The sequence below is a fragment of the Orcinus orca genome, chromosome 1, assembly GCF_937001465.1.
Source record: "Orcinus orca chromosome 1, mOrcOrc1.1, whole genome shotgun sequence".
NCBI classification, from domain to species: Eukaryota; Metazoa; Chordata; class Mammalia; order Artiodactyla; family Delphinidae; genus Orcinus; species Orcinus orca.
The window spans coordinates 179,944,916-179,965,908 of NC_064559.1; the positions used below are offsets into that span (position 1 = coordinate 179,944,916).

General features: G+C 47.3%; 1 protein-coding gene across 8 annotated transcripts in view; it reads left to right on the forward strand.

Annotated features, from left to right (window-relative positions):
- RIMS3 (regulating synaptic membrane exocytosis 3) overlaps positions 1-6,316 on the forward strand; it is a 39,534-nt gene extending 33,218 nt beyond the window's left edge. For all 8 annotated transcript variants that reach the window (XM_049712325.1, XM_033422016.2, XM_049712333.1 and 5 more), the window contains one exon: positions 342-6,316. In XM_049712325.1, the coding sequence (XP_049568282.1) occupies positions 342-554 (213 nt within the window). In that variant the 3' untranslated portion in view covers positions 555-6,316. The remainder of the gene's footprint in view (positions 1-341) is intronic.
- Positions 6,317-20,993: the final 14,677 nt, after the last annotated feature.

The following is a 20,993-nucleotide window of genomic DNA, read 5'->3' on the forward strand; positions in this document are numbered from 1 at the left end:
GTCAGACCCAGGTTCTAATCCCAGCTATGCCACCAATTACTGTGTATCTTTGGGTTAGTTAATTAACCTCTCTGAGATACATTTCCTTTTTGTAGAAATAATAATACCTAGCACGTCTACCTAGATGGTTGTAACAGCTGAGATAACGTATATAAAGCCTGTAGGGTCGAGCCTGGCACATCTTAAGTGCTCGGTAAGTTGCTGCCCAAAGTCAGTGTGAGTTCTGCCTCTCTCTGTCCCATCTGTGCCCTGGCAAAACTTCTACATGGTTCCTGGACCCACTGCCCAGCCCTGGAGTTGGAGATGTGGCTCAGCTCCTCTCTCTTCCTCCCCACTGGCAGGTGATTGTCTGGGGAGACTATGGCCGCATGGACCACAAGTGCTTCATGGGCATGGCCCAGATCATGCTGGACGAGCTGGACCTGAGTGCCGCGGTCACCGGCTGGTACAAACTCTTCCCCACGTCCTCAGTGGCAGACTCTACGCTCGGCTCCCTCACCAGGCGCCTGTCCCAGTCCTCCCTGGAGAGTGCCACGAGCCCCTCAGGCTCCTAAGGGCCTCAGGAAGAGGCCTGGATGCAGTGTGGGAAGGGGTGCTGCCACCCCCCCGTCTCCTCCCCTGTACATAGTCTTCACGTCTTTCTGGACCCCTTGCCTTGCTGCATGCCTGTTGCCTACTGGGCCTGTCCCAGCTGGCAGTGGAGACTCTAGTATGTGTGCGTGTGTGTTTGTGTGTGTGTCTGTGTGTGACCATGTTAGATCTGTTCATTTGTCTGGGTGTATTTGGTCTTAGTGACTATATGGGCTGAAATCCACGTCTCTCTGTGTCTCGTTGTGAAGAAACCCAAAGGAGAGTTGCGTGGACGGGACTCCACTTGAGTCCAGGGGTGCAAGTGGGAGACGCAGCCATTGGTCCATCCCACCTGGTCCTAGGCTCAGGGCAGAGCCTGCGTGTCCCCGCCTGTGCCTGTTCTTGGTGGTCCCTGCTTAGTTTTCTGTCTTGTTCTTTGTTCCACCTCTGCCTCTCCCAGCGCCTCTGCTCTTTTTTGAGGAATGTAGCGTCCACTGCAGCTGGCCACAGCGAGGCCCCTCTGGGAACCCTGACACCCCTCCTCTTCGCTGGGCACTCCGGCTGCTCTTCCCACCGAATGCATCCACAGCACGTAGCATCTCACCTAGCGCCCTGGCCAGGGCTCCGGGAGGCAGACGATGCTGGGGAGCTGAGGGCTTAAAGACCGCTTTCTCCCTCGGGCCGGCGCCACCTCCTTCCTACAAGTGAGATTGAAGGAGGTGTCAGTTCCCAGGGTTGCAGGCCAGGTACCTTGGAGGAAAGTGCTGGTACCTCCCTTAGAATTGTTCACCTCCTGTTTCCCTCCAAGCCTCCTCACTTGCGACATGCCAAAGGAGCTCTCCCAGCGGACCCCAGGTGGTGTGGAGTGGACGGTCTTGACATGCAAGAGGTTGGCCTCATAGGGACGTTACCTGCCAAAGTGGGCAGCCCCTGGCGGCACCTGTGTCCATCCCAGTTCCTGAGGGTGGCCCTGTGCCCCTCTGGGCTCGTCCTGGAGGGGCCTGGCTTGTTGAGGATGTGCCCAGGGCAGGGCTGCTGGCAGGAATGAGGAGGGCTGGGGCTGACTTGCTCTGTGAAGCCTGTCCGACCTTTGGGGATTAGCTGCATGAAGTTGATTATTGGGGGCTCTTTTTTTTTTTTTTTTTTTCTCTTTTCCAGACCAGGGTCCATGTCTGGGAGCTCAGATTCACTGAGGCTTCAGCCTCCTGGCTCCACGGACAGCTTGGCTGTAGACTCTAGACCATCGCGGTCACCAGCTCTGTATAAGCAATACTCCCCCCTCTCGGCCTCCCTGCCCCCTGCCCTCTGCCGCTGCCCTCTGGAGGGTAGCCTGGCCTGCTCTAGACACCGCGCCTGCCTCTGCTTTCTTTCCACCCTTGTCTGGTTGGAGCTTCCCAAAGCCACTCAAACCCTGACCTGATTGGACAGCTGGGCCCTGGGGGTGGGCACCAGGGCCTGGACTGGACCTTGTGAGATGTCTGCTGGGAATCCTGAAGTCTGGCTCGGGAGTGCCCAAATCTGTCCCTCTCCTTCCTCGGGTCTAGCGTGAAAGGCAAGAGGTTGCCCAGGAGGTGGACACAGCAGCCCTTGGGTTCATGTCTGGTGGGGTGGAAAGAGGCAGCAGGAGGGGTCAAGGCCTGGGACAGGCTTGCGCTCTGCCTCTTCCCCAGATATCACCCCTGAGAGCTACACTGACTCTAACCTGCATACGTGGGGATCCGTGGAGAGGTGCTTGGACTCCATCCATAAGCGAAGCCAGACGGGCCTGGGGGTCGATTCCGAGGCAGGAAGGTGGAGACAGAGGCTGAGACAGAGCCATCCCCACCGAGGGGTCCTTTCTGGCAGGAACCACATTAGGCTGAAGCCAGGGCCTGGCCACCTCCCTCCCGTGAAAACCAGGGGGAGAAGCCAGGTCCCCACTGGTCCTGCCCACAGACAAAAAGTGGGTGAGGGCAGTAAGGACAAGATAAGCTCCTGGGCTCCTGACTCCTGCTGGAGACTCCATTCCTGTATTATCATGGCGGGAACGCTTGTGTGTGTGGAGAGACAGCTAGGCTGAGTTTTCTCTTTCTGCAGAGATTCTCTCCTAGGGTCAGACTGGGTAACGCATGCATTTCTCATGTTTCTAAAATAAGGCAAAGGGCTCTGTGCTCCTAGATCCTAGGGTGGGGAGTGGGGGTGGGAACTCGCTTGCAAAAGCGTATTTCTGTGTCCTGTGGGTGACGCAGAGCAGCCACCCTCAGGATGGGTGAAAACCCTTGACGCCTTCGGGGTGGTGGGATGATTAGTGACCACAGGACGGCGCAGACATTTGCCGATGTGGCACTGAGTGGGCATACGCGGACCGTGCGGTTACCCCCAGGGAACGGGGGTATCAGTGAGGGGTGTCGCCCTCATTCCTCTAGAGGCGCAGGAAGACGGAAGGAGCTACCAGCAGAGGCTGCTGCTGGGGAGCTGAAGGCGGCTGGCCTCTTGCCTCTGAGGAAGGTTGGCTGGCACAGGGAAGGTTCTAGCCAGAGGTGGGGCCTGACCTGTCGGTGACTTGGGCTGACCTGCCTACGGCCCCCAGCTGCCAAGACTGCCCAAGAGCTGGGCCACTCCACTGTTGCACCTCGATAGTGGGAAGTCATGCCCCACACAAGTTGATGTCGGGGAATTATTTTTAACCCTTTGTACCAAATTAAGTTACTCATCCCCACCTGGATTTTTCTCCCATGAGGGTCAGGTCGAGTGAGACTCCGCGTATGGGTGGTGGTGAGTGGCTGGATTTAAGGGTCTGTCTGTCAGCCTCGTGGATGCAGGGCCTTGTTTGAAAAGCTGTTCTGGAGCTAGCCTGTCCCAGGAGAGGAGGGAGCACACGTGTGACTGCTGCCCTTCCCTGGAGGGGGCAGCCTCTGTCCCTTGAAGAAGGCATGGCAGGGAGGGAAGGAACATGATCCCCCCAGACACTGTTAGATGCAGTGTCCTGACTCCACATGCCCTCTCCTCACCCCAGGGGACCCTGGGGCTGATGACAGGGTGGGCTGTTTGTCATTCCATCTTCCTCTGCTCAGGCAGGATTCGTGGAAGATGTGGCAGAGACAGCAGTGGTCCTGCAGCAAGGCTGGGCTGAGGGCAGGAACCATGACAGATGATTCAGAACATCTGTCTTCACGTTTCTGCTCTGTTCAATCTGTCCCACTTCCTTCATAGACTCCTTCCCTAAAGGGAAGTCTGTGATGGACCTTTGGTATGAATCGGGCTCCAGCAAATGGGGCCGAGTCTTGGTTCTTCCCTGAAGAATCATATCCCCTTTGTCAAGCCATCTCCTAAACTACTCCCCACCCAGTCTCTCCCCCGGCCCAGCACTCCTAGGAAAGGAGCCCTCAGGAGGCTGTCAGTATGCAGCAAGCCCAGGCACTGCCAGCATTTCAGGGGGCCGAGAGAGAGGGTGTCCCTCTAGCTCACCACTCGTGGGATCACTGGTTCTCCCAGGGGCCTGACCCCCACCAGGGCAAGCATGCCTGAGCTCTTCTTTACTGCCAGCCTTGAGGAGAGCAGAAGCCTCACACCCCTTTCAAAGACGCTAGAGCCCTCCAAGGGTACTCTTTTGGAAATGAAATGTAGCACAATCTTAGACTGCGTTACCAGGAGCCCTGGCACGCAACCAGGGTTCTTGCTCCACACCCTGCTGTCCAGGAGATGCCGTGCTCCTCCCCCGCCAGGGCTCCAGAGCTCCTGATACCTCCGGTTCCCCATCTTCAGCCCAGAAAGCATCAGGGCTTCAGGAAAGCTGCTCTTCCGCTTCTTTGATTACTTCCTGCACTGTGCGAAGCCCGTGCAAGCAGTTGCCGCCTTTGCTTGGTGGCGGAGACAGGTGGCGTGTTCTTCAGGGCCAGGCGGTGGTCCAGCAGGGTTTCTGCAGTGGCTGCAAGGAGAGGGAAAAGAAGAGGCCTGCTGCCCTGCCGACTGCTCCCTTTCTCTTCCTCTCCCCGGAGTTTTCTTCTCCAATATCCTGACACAGAAAGAGGTTCTCTAAAATGCTGCTTCCTATACTGGATTACCGTTCACTGAATGATCAGGAAGGAGATAGGAATGTAGACTCATCCCTTGCCTTCTCCTTCAAGTCTGCTTTTCACTCAGGTCAGAAGAAATTGGGTCAAAACAAAACAATCATGACTGAAGGGCAGGGGAACCCCGCCCGATCCAGTGAGGCCTGATGGGGGCTGGATAAGCCTAGTCTGGCTGGGAAAGGGTTATTTTGAAAGAGTGCCTGAGCATCTCAGAGCGACGTCAGTGATGCCAAAGAGAGCAACTTGGCCTCCTCGGGCACCAGCTCTGCCAGCTGAGCCGCACACGTGCAGCTCAGGTGTCAGCATGCCCGACGGTGGGACCTTGTTCTCTGACAAAGGGCTTAATCTTTCCATGTAGCAAAGCAACTTCCCCTCCCCCAAACCCTGAGCTCAGGCTTTTGTGGGCCCAGCAAGGCTGTGCCTGTGAAGGAAACTGGCATTCCCGCAGAGGCCCAGACTGGCTTGGGGAGGATGCTCGTCAAAAAGCGTGAGTGTTACTGCTCTGGGAAAACCTTCCCAGGCTCTGATTGGAAACTTGGCCAGTAAGGACAGGAGCCTTCGCCCTCCCTGGGAGCTCACACTGATGCCAGGAAGGGTCCTTGGGACTGGGTTCCAGAGAGCTTGGCAAAGAGAAATGGGCCCTGGGAATTCCAAAGGCAACAGAGCATCCGCCCCAATGGTCAGTGGCCTGGACAGCTGGCTACAGAGAATCAAAGGCTATTATATGCAGGCAAGACTTGTGCAAGACTCCTCACTTTTCTGGGCCTCAGCTTCCTCATGTGCAAAACCAGAGCATTTGCTAGTTACTCCACGTTTCCCTCCAGGTTTTAAGTCTAATCTGGAGTTGATGAGGGTCGTGAGCCTGGTGCACCCGGCACCTGGCTCCACAGGCTGGTTCCTTCCAGACCCGGGTGCCCAAGCTGGGTGCAGGTCCTCACCCGTCCATGCCCAGATGCTGCTTCTGACAAGAACTCTGGGAATCCTAACAGACTCTTCTTCCACCTCTTCCGGGTTTGTTGTTGTTTTCTTACGTAATGAGATAATTAAGGCTTGTCTACAATGGACTTTTCCCAAGGTGCTGATGTGATGTCACAACCTCAGATGCATCCTGCGTAGGTCAGTATCCCCACCAGCAGATGAGGCTGGGTTGGTCCTCATTTCTGCTTCTAGAATGAGACAACGGGAGAATTTTAAAGGGAGATGCTCTCTGATGGGAGGAGAGAGGGAACTTATTTCCCTTCAAAGTATTTTGCTTCTTGAAACAAAAAATGACTCTTCTCCAGAATGTCTTTTACCAGATACCATCTCAGCAGGCAGAGTGGCTGCTGCTTTCTTAGGAAAAGTTGGCCTGATTATTCCATCCACTCCTTTAGAATGTAAATTCATAGGAGGCAAGGACCCCTTTTTTAGAATTTCTAAATGCATCCTGCAAAGAGAGAGAGCAGACAGGGACTGAGAAGCACACTGTTTAGATAAGAAGCAATTAGCCTTTTATATCTGTGCTCTATACATTTTCTATGCGCAGCATCTTTCCAAACTCGTGGCTCCCAGGTGGCAGGTGGATGGATGGGAAGGACTGCCGGCTGTTTCTTACAACACTCTTGCCAATTCCCTTGAGGAGAAAATTCTTCACATGGCTTCTGCATGTACAGTATTTGGGCAGCAAAAAATGATTAAAGTCCGTTTGAAAATGGTTTCATGTGTTGCTTTCTGCAGATGGTTCTTAATTCTAGGAGAGAGAAAACAGGGTTCCAGGCGACTAAACAAGGAGGAAGAAGATGCCTTGTCTGAGAGGCAGAGAGAAGTACATTTCAGAAAAAGGGTGACCTGGGCTTCTGACTCCTGTTTGGGAAATCTGTTGCCGCAATGATGTCATTGGGCCATGGAATCTGACTGTTCCAGGCAGCTTCCTGGCTCTGTCTCCCAGGATCCCTGCTTACAAGCCCTCAAAGCCTTCTATTCCCACAGATTCCACAGAGGATGCCCAGAGCCAAATAGAGGGAAAGATAAGATGGAGCTAAGGCCACTGCTTTTGACCCACTGCTGCTTTCTGAGCTCTTGGGTCCAGTAGCTCTTCTCAGGCATGTGGCTGGGGTACTCTTGCTTATTTCAGCCACACCTGATACAAGCAGTAAACATAGCTGTTGACCTCCAGTGCTGTGACACCTGGAACACCCCTTCCTCTCCCTCGAGGAGGGACACAGCCACTTCTGGGCAGTGCCATTGTCCTCCTAGGACTGGGTCTGGGAGTACAGAAGATGGACAAAGTATAGTAATGTCATAGCACATGCTTGCCGGGGGAAAGGCTGACATCTGCCATCCCAAGAGCCCTTCAGAGTGACCTCCACTGCTTTGGCTCTGGCCCTTGGCCTTGCAGTTCCAGTGGGCCCCACCTCTAGATGTAAGGCCCGTGAGACCTATATGTAAGCTCTGGTGCTCCCCAGGGTTCTGTCTTTACTTCTTTCCCACTTCTGCTCTCGGAGGCATCTCATGCACCGTCATGAATTTAAGAACTTCTGTGCTTCTAGCCAGTAAAATTTTCAAAAAAAGGAAGAAAAGACAAGAGGGACAGACAACAAAAACTGAGATCCAGAGAAATTCTTCAAACAGAAGGAATATTGTACATACCGCATAGGGTTTTGGGGGGATTCAAGTGAGGTAATATGTTTAAAGTGCTCAGAACATGCCTGGCACATAGCATTTATTATGTTTGCTATTATAAAGGAAATGATGGAAAGGCTGAGATGTAAGAAAGAAAAGTGAGCAAAGAAATAAGATTAGTAAATATTAATATATACATTATAAAACTATAATAATGCTTACTTTTTAAAATTAAATATACTAAAATATTGGAGAATAGTAGCACATAAATTGGTCCTTGGAACGTTCTTGGAGGCTAAACACATTGAATAACTTCAATCTTCCTTAAGTATCCATTCTAAAATCTAGAGTAAGTACTGAGAAAATAGAAATAGAACCAAGTAGATTCAAAAATCCTAAATACAAACTATGAAGTCCAATAGTGTACTAAAAAATGATACATCATGATCAACTGGTGTTAATCCCAGAAAACAGGGGTGGTTCATTAGAAAAATTCACTGTAATTCACCACGTCAATAGACTAAAGGAGAAAAATAATTATCCTAATGCAGAAAAAGCATTTTATAAGGTTTAATCCTATTTGTAATAAAACTACTGGCAAATAGAAGGTCACTTTCTTGATTCTATAAGAGACATGTACCAAAAAACCTATAGTAAATATTATGTTAATGAAAACACTTAACATATTCTAAGACCAATGCAAGGAGAATCAATGATGTTTCTTGGACCTGTCAGAGAACTGATGTTGCAAGGCAAACTGCTACCTTGAAATCTGGAAAGACAAGCATATACAGAGAATTAGAGCTAGTATATGCTTACCAGGAGAAGCCACTGGAGCGAAACACTGATGGAACACTTAAATGTTAATATTAACTAATTGCTGGAGGCTGAGTATGGACGAGTTTGAGATGACAAACAACTGGAGGCTGGGAAGGGGTGCATACGTTTATGGACTTTTTCTCTAGGCACCTACAGTAAAGACCTGAGAAAGATCTAGTGGTTTTATCAGGGGGAGGGGAAAAGAAAAGTTCTGAAAAACATTCAGCGCCTCCTCCATGACAAAAGCCTCCTCTCCAGGGAAAACACTTAACCAGAGCCCACCCTACCGTGGAGAAGGGCATTTTCCCCATTCTAGGGCCCTCTAGATTTCCTGTCTCACCTAAGGGGAGAAGAAAAGCTAAGAAACACTTGTGAAAAAAATCACAACACAGGGAAATAGACCCATTCAAAGAGTGAGGTGCGGGCTTCCCTGGTGGCGCAGCGGTTGAGAGTCCGCCTGCCGATGCAGGGGACACGGGTTCGTGCCCTGGTCCGGGAAGAATCCCACATGTCGCGGAGCGGCTGGACCCGTGAGCCATGGCTGCTGAGCCTGCGCGTCTGGAGCCTGTGCTCTGCAACGGGAGAGGCCACAACAGTGAGAGGCCCGCGTACCGCAAAAAAAAAAAAATTGAGGTGCAATCATATTATAGAATGCTTCCTCTGCCCCACAGCTTATCCCCATATGAACAGGGACCTAGTCGCTTACAGTTGAAATAGCTGTAAGACACAGCCTCTGAGAGAAGCCCCAGACACAGCCTCTGAGGGAAGCCCCAAATCAAGAGGTGGAAATAAAGGGGCTTCCCTGGTGGCACAGTGGTTAAGAATCTGCCTATCAATGCCGGGGACACGGGTTCGAGCCCTGATCTGGGAAGATCCTGCACGCCGCGGAGCAACTAATCCTGTGTGCCACAACTACTGAGCCTGTGCTCTAGAGCCCTCGAGCCACAACTACTGAAGCCCGAGTGCCTAGAGCCCCTGCTCCGCAACAAGAGAAGCCACCGCAATGAGAAGCCCATGCATCGCAACAAAGAGTAGCCCCTGCTTGCCGCAGCTAGAGAAAACCCACGTGTGGCAACAAAGACCCAACACAGCCAAAAATAAATAAAATAAAAATAAATAAATTTATTTTAAAAAAAGAGGGGAGATAAAAATAAGGTCACCAGAGGAATTTGAAATCTATGACATATATAGTTACACTAAATACAGCCCAGCTCCTAGCCAGACTAACATAAAATCACACATTAAGGCCTATTTACTTTGGTTCCTCTTACCAATATCCTGTTACCCAATATATGATGTCCAGCTTTCAACAAAATATTAGACATACTAAAGGCAAGGAAAAAACCCAGCCTGAAAAGAAAAAGCTGCAGAACCAGAGTCAAATATTATACACAATGGGGAGTTGTCAGGCAGAGAATTTAAAATAGCTACGGTTAATAGCTATTGTTAATATATTAAGGGATCTAATGAAAAAGACAGCATGCAAGAACAGGTGAGTAATGCAAGCACAGAGAGGAAACCTCTAAAAACAAAAGATATGGTAAAAATAAAAATAAACTAGCAGAAATGAAGAACTCCCTTGATAGTCTCATCAATAAATGGGACGTGGTCAAGGAAAGAACTAGTGAGCTTGAAGATAAGGCAATAGAAACTTCCCATACTGGGAAAAAAAAAAAAGTGAAAATAACAGACTGGAACGTCCAAGAACTATTGGGGATTTCTAAAAAGTGTACCACGTACATATTGGGAATACCAGAAGGAGAAAAAGTGGAGCAGAAATATTTGAAATTTGTAATGGCCAAGAATTTTCCAAAATTAGTGACACCAAACCATAGATCTAGGAAGCTCAGAGAATATCAATTAGGATAAATACCAATAAGCCTATACCTAGGCATATCATATTTAGGGGGAAAAAAAGATCAATACAAGGAGGCCCATTATCATTATTACCATTTAAAATAGTTCTAGGAATCCTGTACAAAGCCACAAAGACAAAAAAAGAGGCAAAGTATTGAAAAAGGGATGAAGCTATCATGTATAGGTAATTTGATTTCTACCTAAGTAAGAAAAAATTTTTAGAACTAATGAGAGCATTCAGCAAAGTTGCTGGATACAAGATCACTCTACAAAAATAAGTTGCATTTTTCTGTAACATCTATAACCAGCAAATATGAGATATTATCCACAAAAGCAATTTAAATTATTAAGTAATGATTACTTAAGAATATGTAAGACCTCTATGGAGAGAATTTTCAAACTCTAAGAGTTGATTATCTGAATAAATGAAGAGACATTCCCTATTCTTGGATAAGGCATTTTAATATAAAGATATTAACTCTCCAAGTTAATCTGTAAGTTCAACATAATCTAAAAATTTCAGCTGGTATGTTAACTAAACTTACTCTACAACTTATGTGCAGTAATATAAGTCTATGAATGGTTGGATCAACTTCTGTTCAAAGAAGAGAAAACTCTGAGATTGGCATGTGTATACCTAGGAAATTAACATATGACAAGAGGGGCACCTTAAAACAATGGGGAAAAGTGGATTGTTTAAAATATGTATTAGGAAAACTGGTTCACTATCCGGACAAAAAAAATCCCTACTGTTGGGCTGCACCCCACAGACTTTCAAGCCTTGTAGTTGCCTAGCCTTCAGAGGGAAGAAGAGCCTGGAGACAGTGCCAGAGGCCTCAACAGTTTATTGGACAGGGGATCTTACATGTCCAAAACAAAAGGTCCTGGAGTGACACCCCACTGTATATGACAGGCAGGACATGGCAGCAATCTTTGCTACTTGGGAGGAGACGGAGGCTACCATTTACGGGGGAATTGATGTCAGGTTGGCTCATCAGTTACCAGGGAAACCAGTGGCTGGGGCAGGAGGCAAGCACGTGGGCAGTTACTGACTAAGCCCTATAATTAAGAGGACTGGATAGTTATGTGAGTGAAGCAGGTCCTGGTTGAGCGGGGGATGTACAGAGAGCAAGACAACAGCCGTGGGTGGCCTGACTATACACTCCACCCCTATATACCCTGCACAATCCTTACAATCTTGGTCCACCCCTCTTCCATGATATCCCTGGGTATGTAGAGGCCAGGTATGTAGAGGTGCACTGCAACCAGATACCACAAATGCAATACAGCAGCAGCTAGAGAGTATCAGGTGTAAGATACCTACTACACCAAAAACAGGGATTTGCAGGACTTCCCTGGTGGTCCAGTGGTTAAGACTCTGTGCTTCCACTGCAGAGGGACACAGGTTCAATCCCTGGTCAGGGAGCTAAGATCTCACATGCCATGCGGTGCTTCATGTGGCCATAAAATAAAAGGGATTTGCCAAGAGGTGGGCGATTTTGGAGCCAGGCACTTGGTATGCAAGACAGGAGGAAGGCGGGAGTCTTCAGTTGCCCCTACGTGGGTTGTCACCCAGTCCGTGAACTGATTCCCTCCACTCGGGCTAGGACGAAATGTGAGATGTTTAACAGGCACCATGGGAGATCATGACCATCATGCAAAATCAAAGCAGTAAGAGCATTCTGAGCTAATACCACCCCTGCCTGTGGTTTTTGTCCTGGTCTGCCATATCACCTGTCCACCCTCTGTCCCCAAAGCCAGTGCCGAATACTGGAGAGGTGGTATAACAACGAACCACAGCGTTAATATAATGATGTCTTTCTCTAGTATGGGGCCTGGGTTAATTACCTTAGTGGTCTTAGGTGGGGCTGGGTAGAAGACAGGTGAAATCTGTGAGTCCCTTTCTAATCCTGTTCCCCACGGGGCAGCAACCCCAAACCACCAGGGGCTTACCTGCCAGTCCCAGGGCCATTTTATAACATATTCCCCCACTATGGGTAGATCCTGTGATAAGGGCAAAAGTGATTGGGTCAGTTATTGTCCTGAGCAACAGTTGGCAATGGTCCTTCAGTCCTTCAGTGGTCAACAGTTGAACTCAGATGGTGTTGACTAGTTCCCTCTGGGTTAACGTGGCTTGGGCACTAGAATGATTGCTCCTGGGTTGTTAAGATCGTAGGACTTGAGTTAGCCTCCTGGTCCACATGTTGAGAGCAGGAATCCTGTCTCAATTGTTGTTTTAAGTAGTCAATTAGCCTGGCAGCAGTGGGCTTGTAGGGTAGGTGGAAATGCTAGCGTATGTCATTTTTATTGGCCCATTCCTGAACTTCATGGCCAGGAAAATGGGATCTTTGGTTGCTATCGATGTCACACACAGCTGTTCTAGACCCGGAACAGGTTTTTTTGGCATCATTCAAAGACTTAGGTAGGCTTTTTATGATGTCCTCCACCTGTTGTAACACGCTGTAGACTGAACATAGCTGCTGTCTCATCACACTATACGGTTGCTCTGCACCCTTCCGCAGCTGGGACCAGCAGTCCAAGGGTACTCTCATTATTTTGCCGTTGCCACAGGCCTTTACCAAACTCTTCTGAGTAACTGGCCATGTCCAATTCACAAGCCTGTCCTGAGTTAATATCCCTAAAGCCTGTGTCTGTAGTTGTTTAGGGGTGGTGGGTCAGGGTTATGCTTGTATTTTGTAGATAATCCAGGTCCTTGTGTTTTGTCTGTATTCACCAGCCGTCCCTGTGAAGTCAGATGAGTCACAAGCACGGGGCTGCTACTTTTAAACTGGAAAGAGACTCTGAGGTTAACAGAATATCATCAACATAATGGAAGAAAAAGACATCTCTCGTGGTAGTCAGCTGCCACAGGGCCCCACATGCTAGTGGACTGCCACCAGGATCACCCCCACAATGTTCCATTCCCCACCCTTATCTCCCGACATCCTGGCATTCACGGGTTTCATCAGCTTCCTGACTGGTTCACCAATTGTTGGGCTACGCCCCGCAGGCCTGTAAGCCTTGTAATTGTTTAGCCTTGAGATGGAAGAAGAGCCTGGGGACAGCGACAGAGACATCAATAGCTTATTGGAGGGGAATCTTACACGTCCGAAGCAAAAAGTCCTGGAGCAACACCCCACTATGGCAGGTACGCAAGCAGGCCATGACAGCAAACTTCGCTTCTCAGGGAAGAGGGAGGCTACCATTTACAGGGGAAATTGATGTCAGGTTGGCTCATCAGTTACCAGGGAAACCGGCGGCTGGAGCAAGGGACAAGCAGGTAGGCAGTTACTGATTAAGCCCTACTATTAAGTGGATTGGATAGTCACGTGAGTGAACAGGGACTGGTCGAGCAGGGGATTTACAGAGAGCAAGAGAACAGCCATCTTGAGGGAATTCCCTGGCGGTCCAGTGGTTAGGACTCTGCGCTTTCACTGCCAAGGGCGCAGTTTCAATCCCTGGTAGGGGAACTAAAATCCCCCAAGCCGTGTAGTGCGGCCAAAAAAATAAAAGAGAGGGAGAACAGCCATCTTGAGTGGACTGATCATACACTCTCCTACACCAAGATACAAAGATAAGCCCTAGATAGTTTATCTTAGACCCAAGATTGAAAGGTAAATGTAAAGTTTTTTTTAAGGAATAAGGCATAGAAGTTTTTTGTTTGTTTTTTAATATTTATTTATTTGGTTGCACGGGGTCTTAGTTGCAGCAGGCAGGCTCCTTAGTTGCGGCTCATGGGGTCCTTGGTGGCGGCTTGTGGCTCCTTAGTTGCGGCACGTGGGCTCCCCATTTGTGGCATGTGAACTCTTAGTTGCGGCATGCATGTGGAATCTATTTCCCTGACCAGGGATTGAACCTGGGCCCCCTGCCTTGGAGCACAGAGTCCTATCCACTGCACCACCAGTGAAGTCCCTAAAATGTAAAGTTAATAAGAGAAAAATGTAGGGACTTCCCTGGCGGTCCAGTGGTTAAGACTCCAAGCTCCCAATGCAGGGGGTATGGGTTCAATACCTGGTCAGGGAACTAAGATCCTGCATGCTGAGAGGTGCAGCCATAAATAAATAAAAGAAAAATTTAAAAGAAATAGTTTTGTGAACTAAGGACAAGGAAGAACTTTTAGTATTTCAAAAGCACAAATCATACATTACAAACTGTGTAATGTGATTACATTAAAAGTAAGGATTTCTATTTAATGAATGGCATTATGGACAGAAGTGAATAACCAGATTACAGAATAGTGATTTACAATGTCAAAAATGGCAAGGAGGGCTTCCCTGGTGGCGCAGTGGTTGAGAGTCCGCCTGCCGATGCAGGGGACACGGGTTCGTGCCCCGGTCTGGGAGGATCCCATGTGCCGCGGAGCGGCTGGGCCCGTGAGCCATGGCCGCTGAGCCTGTGCGTCCGGAGCCCGTGCTTCGCGGCGGGAGAGGCCACGACAGTGAGAGGCCCACGTACCGCACAAAAAAAAAAAAAAAAAAAAAAAGGACATGTACAAGGGATATTCATCGTAGCATTATTTGCGGTGAAGTATGGCAGGCAGAATAACGAAGCCCCTGAAGATGCCCACACCCTAATGCCCAGAACGTGTGAATATGTTAATACACGGCAAAAGAGACTTTGCAGATATGACTAAATTAAGGGCTTTGAGATAGGGAGATTATCCTGCATTATGTGAGCGGGCCCAATCTAATGATCTGGGTCTTTAAAAGTGGAAAACTTCCCAGCCGTGGTCAAAGGGAGATGTAATTGCAGAAGGATGGGCAGAGAGATGCAGTGTGACAGAAATTAAGGACCTGAACGTATGGAGATTTAATCATACCGGGCTCATGGATTGGAGGGCACAATATTGTTAAGATGTCAGTTCTTTCCAAATTTACCTTTAGACTCAATGCACTTTCAGTAAAAATCCCAGCAGGCTTCTTGAAGAAATTGGCATGCTGATACTAAAATTTATTTGGAAATGCAAAGAACATTGAATAGCTAAAGCAATGTTGAAAAGGAAGAACCAAGTTGAAAGACTTATATTACCTGATTGCAAAACTGACTATAAAGTAACAATGGTATTGGCATAAGGATAGATCAGTGGAACAGAACACTGCAGAAATAATTAATTTTTGACAAAGGTGCCAAAGTCATTCAATAATCTTTTCAACAAGTGGTGCTGCAACAACTGGATATTTCAGTGGAAAAATATGAACCGTGACCCTTACTTCACATTATACAAAAAAATTAACTCAAAATGGATCATAGGCCTAAATATAAAAGTTAAAAACTTCTACAAGAAAATAGAAAAAAATCTTCACAACATTATGGTAGGCAGTGATTTCTTAGAACATAAAAATCACTAGCCCAGGGCTTCTCTGGTGGCGCAGTGGTTGAGAGTCCGCCTGCCGACGCAGGGGACACAGGTTCGTGCCCCGGTCCGGGAGGATCCCACATGCCGCGGAGCGGCTGGGCCTGTGAGCCATGGCCACTGAGCCTGCGCGTCCGGAGCCTGTGCTCCGCAACGGGAGAGGCCCCAACAGTGAGAGGCCCGCGTATCGCAAAAAAAAAAAAAAAAAAAAAGCACTAGCCCAAAAATAAAAAGATAAATTGAATTTCATCAAAGTTAAAATTTCTTCTCTCTGAAAGATACCATTATGACTCATAATAAGATGACAACTTAATAGGACAAAGAAAAAATGGGCAAAAGACTTAAACAGATGTGTCACGAAAGAAGATACACAATTGCCAATTTGATGGAAATGTAAAATAGTCTAATCACCTTGGAAAACTGTTTGGCAAGTTCTCATACACTTACCCCAAGACCCAGCAACTCCACTTCTAGCTGTTTATCAGGAAAAATGAAGGCCTATGTCCACCCAAAGACAAAAATGCTCATGGCAGCTTTATTCATAATAGCCCCAAATTGGAAACAATACAAATGTCTAATGCATCTGTAAGGGGTCAATCAAAATATAGAAACCACACAGTAATTTGAACAAGGAAATTTTTTTTTACAATGGTGTGTTAGTTTCTGCTTTATAACAAAGTGAATCAGCTATACATATACATATATCCCCATATCTCCTCCCTCTTGCGTCTGCCTCCCTCCCACCCTCCCTATCCACCCTTCTAGGTGGTCACAAAGCACCGAACTGATCTCCCTGTGCTATGCGGCTGCTTCCCACTAGCTATCTATTTTACATTTGGTAGTGTACATATGTCCATGCCACTTTCTCACTTCGTCCTAGCTTACCCTTCCCACTCCCTGTGTCCTCAGGTCCATTCTCTACATCTGCGTCTTTATTCCTGTCCTGCCCCTACGTTCTTCAGAACCATCTTTTTTTTTAGATTCCTTATATATGTGTTAGCATATGGTATTTGTTTTTCTCTTTCTGACTTACATCACTCTGCATGACAGTCTCTAGGTCCACCCACCTCACTACAAATAACTCAATTTTGTTTCTTTTTATGGCTAATATTCCATTTTATATATGTACCACATCTTCTTTATCCATTCATCTGTCAATGGACACTTAGGTTGCTTCCATGTCCTGGCTAAATAGAGCTGCAATGAACATTGTGGTACATGACTCTTTTTGAATTATGGTTTTCTCAGGGCATATGCCCAGTAGTGGGATTGCTGGGTCATAAGGTAGTTCTATGTTTAGTTTTTTTTTTTTTTTTTTTTCTTTTTTTTGCGGTACGCGGGCCTCTCACCGTCGTGGCCTCTCCTGTTGCGGAGCACAGGCTCCGGACGCGCAGGCTCAGCGGCCATGGCTCACGGGCCCAGCCGCTCCGCGGCATGTGGGATCTTCCTGGACCGGGGCACGAACCCGTGTCCCCTGCATCGGCAGGCGGACTCCCAACCACTGCGCCACCAGGGAAGCCCTATGTTTAGTTTTTTAAGGAACCTGCATACTGTTCTCCATAGTGGCTGTATCAATTTACATCCCCACCAACAGTGCAAGAGGGTTCCCTTTCCTCCACACCCTCTCTGGCATTTATTATTTGTAGATGTTTTGATGATGCCCATTCTAACTGGTGTGAGGTGATACCTCATTGTAGTTTTGATTTGCATTTCTCTAATGATTAGTGATGTTGAGCACCCTTTCATGTGTTTGTTGGCAGTCTGTATATCTTCTTTGGAGAAATGTCTATCTAGGTCTTCTGCCCATGTTTGGATTGGGTTGTTTGTTTTTTTGATATGGAGCTGCATGAGCTGCTTGTAAATTATGGAGATTACTCCTTTGTCCGTTGCTTCATTGGCAAACATTTTCTCCCATTCTGAGGGTTGTCTTTTGGTCTTGTTTACGTTTTCCTTTGCTGTGCAAAAGCTTTTAAGTTTCATTAGGTCCCATTTGTTAATTTTTGTTTTTATTTCCATTTCTCTGGGAGGTGGGTCAAAAAGGATCTTGCTGTGATTTATGTCATAGAGTGTTCTGTCTATGTTTTCCTCTAAAAGTTTTATAGTGTCTTGCCTTATATTTAGGTCTTTAATCCATTTTGAGTTTATTTTTGTGTATGGTGTTAGGGAGTGTTCTAATTTCATTCTTTTACATGTAGCTGTCCAGTGAACAAGGAAATTTTAATGTTAAAAATTATCAACTCTATCACTGTAGAAGTTTTAAAGAGAAATCTACAGAATATTCTAAAGCTGAGGGAGTGTCCAAGGAAAGAACAGATTGGAAGGGGCCCTCTCCTTCAATCAGGAATTCAAACCTTGTTGAAAAATTTGTAATGCGATGTGAGGTGTGCCGGGAGCCCAAGCCAGGCCTGGTCCATAGCCTCCAGGCAATTAGGAAACATCCCTCTGGGGTACTGGCTGGCAGGGAGCACCTTGGGAGAGTCTGAGTCAGGAACCTACTTGCAGGCTGAGTGATGAAGTCCTAGGATGTGTGTGCCCATGTCTGGAGGGTCACTGGAAACAGCCTTCCAGGGAGCTGGTGGTGGAGGCTGGCAGGTTGGTGCATAGGGAAATCAGAGGCCTGTTCACCAGCAGGACGGTGCCCGAGGTGCACAGAGTCCGCCATGGGAAGCTCCAGCGAGGAGGACACGGGGCTAGACCTGGGGCTGTGAGCTCACAGGCATGTTCTGGACACACAGCTGGGACATAACATTAATGGATGCTCCCATGGACATGCCTCTGGCAGCAGTGCAGGTGGAGGTAGAGAAGCAAACAGAAGCACACTTGATCCAGGAAAAGTTTCTTCTTCCTGCAGTGTCCCTCCACAGCGCCATCTACTGACACAGCTTAATATTGTACTCACTGCAAAGGAGAAACGCAAAAAGGGGGATATCCAACCATCCCAGAGCAGGTATTGACGGGTAGGTTTGGAGTTGACAGGCAACAAATTGATAACTGTTGCAACAGGTGCAATGGAAAAGTAATTTGTGGAAGATTAGTGTAATGGGATACCACTCAGCACTAAATAGAAAGAACTACAACAGCACAGATGTATGGCAAAAATGGCACGTTGAACGAAAGAAACCAGACACAAGAGTAAATACTGTCATATGAAATTCTAGACCACATGAGACTCATTTATAGGGAAAAATGTCAATCAGTGTTGCCTGAGGATTTGGGGTGGATGGTATTGACTGCAAAGGATCACAGAGGAATTTGGGGGAGATGATGGAAACATTCTAAATACATCTGGATTGTGGCAGTGGTTACATAGGTGTATGTGTTTATCAAAATGCATCCAACTGTACCCTTAAAATGGATGCTTTTTTTTTGATTACCACAGTAAGTTTAATGAACATTCATCATCTCATATAGATACAAAAATAAAAGAAGAAAAAAAATTTTTCCTTGTGATGAGAACTCAGGATTTGCTCTTGTAACAACTTTTATATGTAACATACACCAGTGTTGATTATATTAATCATGTTGAGGATGCATTTTATTTTATGAAAATTATACCTCAGTAGTGTCTATTTTTTTTTTTTTTTTTGCGGTACGCGGGCCTCTCACTGTTGTGGCCTCTCCCGTTGTGGAGCACAGGCTCCGGATGCGCAGGCTCAGCAGCCATGGCTCACGGGCCCAGCCGCTCCGCGGCATGTGGGATCTTCCCGGACTGGGGCACGAACCCGTGTCCCCTGCATCGGCAGGCGGACTCTCAACCACTGTGCCACCAGGGAAGCCCAGTAGTGTCTATTTTTAAAATATCATCTATAAATCAGATACCTGTGCTTGTGTAGGATGTAGAATACCATTGCCTTCCAAACCCTGCTACCTTGTCAATTCCAGGATAAAGGCCTTTGGAGAAAATCACAGCTTTGATCCAAACACTGGAAACCTCCCTCTTCCTGCAGGAGGTGGATTCTCAGAGCGGAAAAGCCTTAGAGGTCATAGAGGATTATTCTGGATTATTCCTGGGAAACAGACGAGATGGTGGGCCTGGAAGGAAGTTGCCCAGGAAAGTCCAATCATGTTCTCTCTGGGGGTAGGCCCCCGCATTCTTCTCTAGCTCAGCCACCACTGGTCCTGCATCTTTCATGGTTTGGTCATAAGCACAGGTGGTGTGAGGGGACAATGACAAAGGGAGATGCCCTTCAAGACTGGCCAGCCCACCAGGCAGGGATAAGGGATGCAGAAGAAGCAACTTGCCTAAAGAAAAGGAAACTCCCTAAAGATCCTGACAGCCTCTGAAAGTGGGAGGCATCACGGATTGACATATAACAGTAACAACTGTGAATAGTAATACTGACAATTATGAGAACAAATTGTAAAGAAGTTGCAGAAGTCTGGCATGCAGCTCCTTTATAAATGAGGCCTAATGATGGGTAGTGACCCAGTAGCTAATGTTTGCTGGTGCTGGTGGGCGAGTGGAGAGCCCACAGTCTTGATCTGTATGTGTGTACTTGCCTCAAAACTCCACAAATCTGTAAAATATGGACTGGTTATAAAAGCCTTCACCTCAGCAAAACCAAAAGAAATCTTGTGAGTTTGAGAATTTCAATTCCTAGGTCTCAGGCATATCAATGGCCCAGAGGGCATGTACTGAACTTGCCTTATGAATATATGCATACAATGAACTATTTCTCCTCCTAACAAGAACACAATGTGAATAACGGAAGATTGACTAGAGCACCTTCTAACTCAGTGCTCCGAGTGCTGGGCACCCATCTCAGCGAGCTCCCACATGATATCAAAGTTGGGCATGACCCCAATGTTCACAGCAGCACTATTCACAATGGCCAAGACATGGAAACAACCTAGATGTCCATTGACAGATGAATGGATAAAGAAGATGTGGTACATATATACAATGGAATATTACTCAGCCATAAAAAAGAATGAAATAATGCCACTTGTAGCAACATGGATGGACCTAAAGATTATCATACTAAGTGAAGTAAGAAAGACAAATATCATATGATATCACTTATATGTGGAAGTTAAAATATGACACAAATGAACTTATCTATGAAACAGAAACAGACTCACAGACATAGAGAACAGACATGTGGTTGCCAAGGGGGAGGAGAGGTGGGGGAGGGATGGAGTGGGGGTTGGGGGTTAGCAGATGCAAACTAGTATATATAGAATGGATAAATAACAAGGTCCTACTGTGTAGCACAGGGAACTATATTCAATATCCTGAGATAAACCATAATGGAAAAGAACATAAAAATGAATGTATATATATGTATAATGAATCACTTTGCTGTACAGCGGAAATTAACACTACATTGTAAATCAACTATACTTCAATAAAAAAAGAAAGAAAAAAGTGAGCATGTGTAAGGATGGTCGTTTTGGAATTGCCCGCCATGGTGGAGAGTTGGAGGTAATCTAGGTAGCCATCTGTCTGGGGAAGTGGATGAGTATAGCATGGAGGAGACACTCAGTGGGATACAGTGCAGAAGTTAGAAGCACAGATGACATAACACACACAGATAGATCTTAAAAATAGAGTGCTGGGTGAAAAGGCAGTCAACAGACCAAAGTCTAGCATATAATACCATGTATGAAAATTTAAAGTACAGCTCACAGGGACTTCCCTGGCGGTCCAGTGGTTAAGACTTCGCCTTCCAATGCAGGGGGTATGGTTTCGATCCCTGGTTGCGGAGCTAAGATCCCACATGCCTCCGGCCAAATACCCA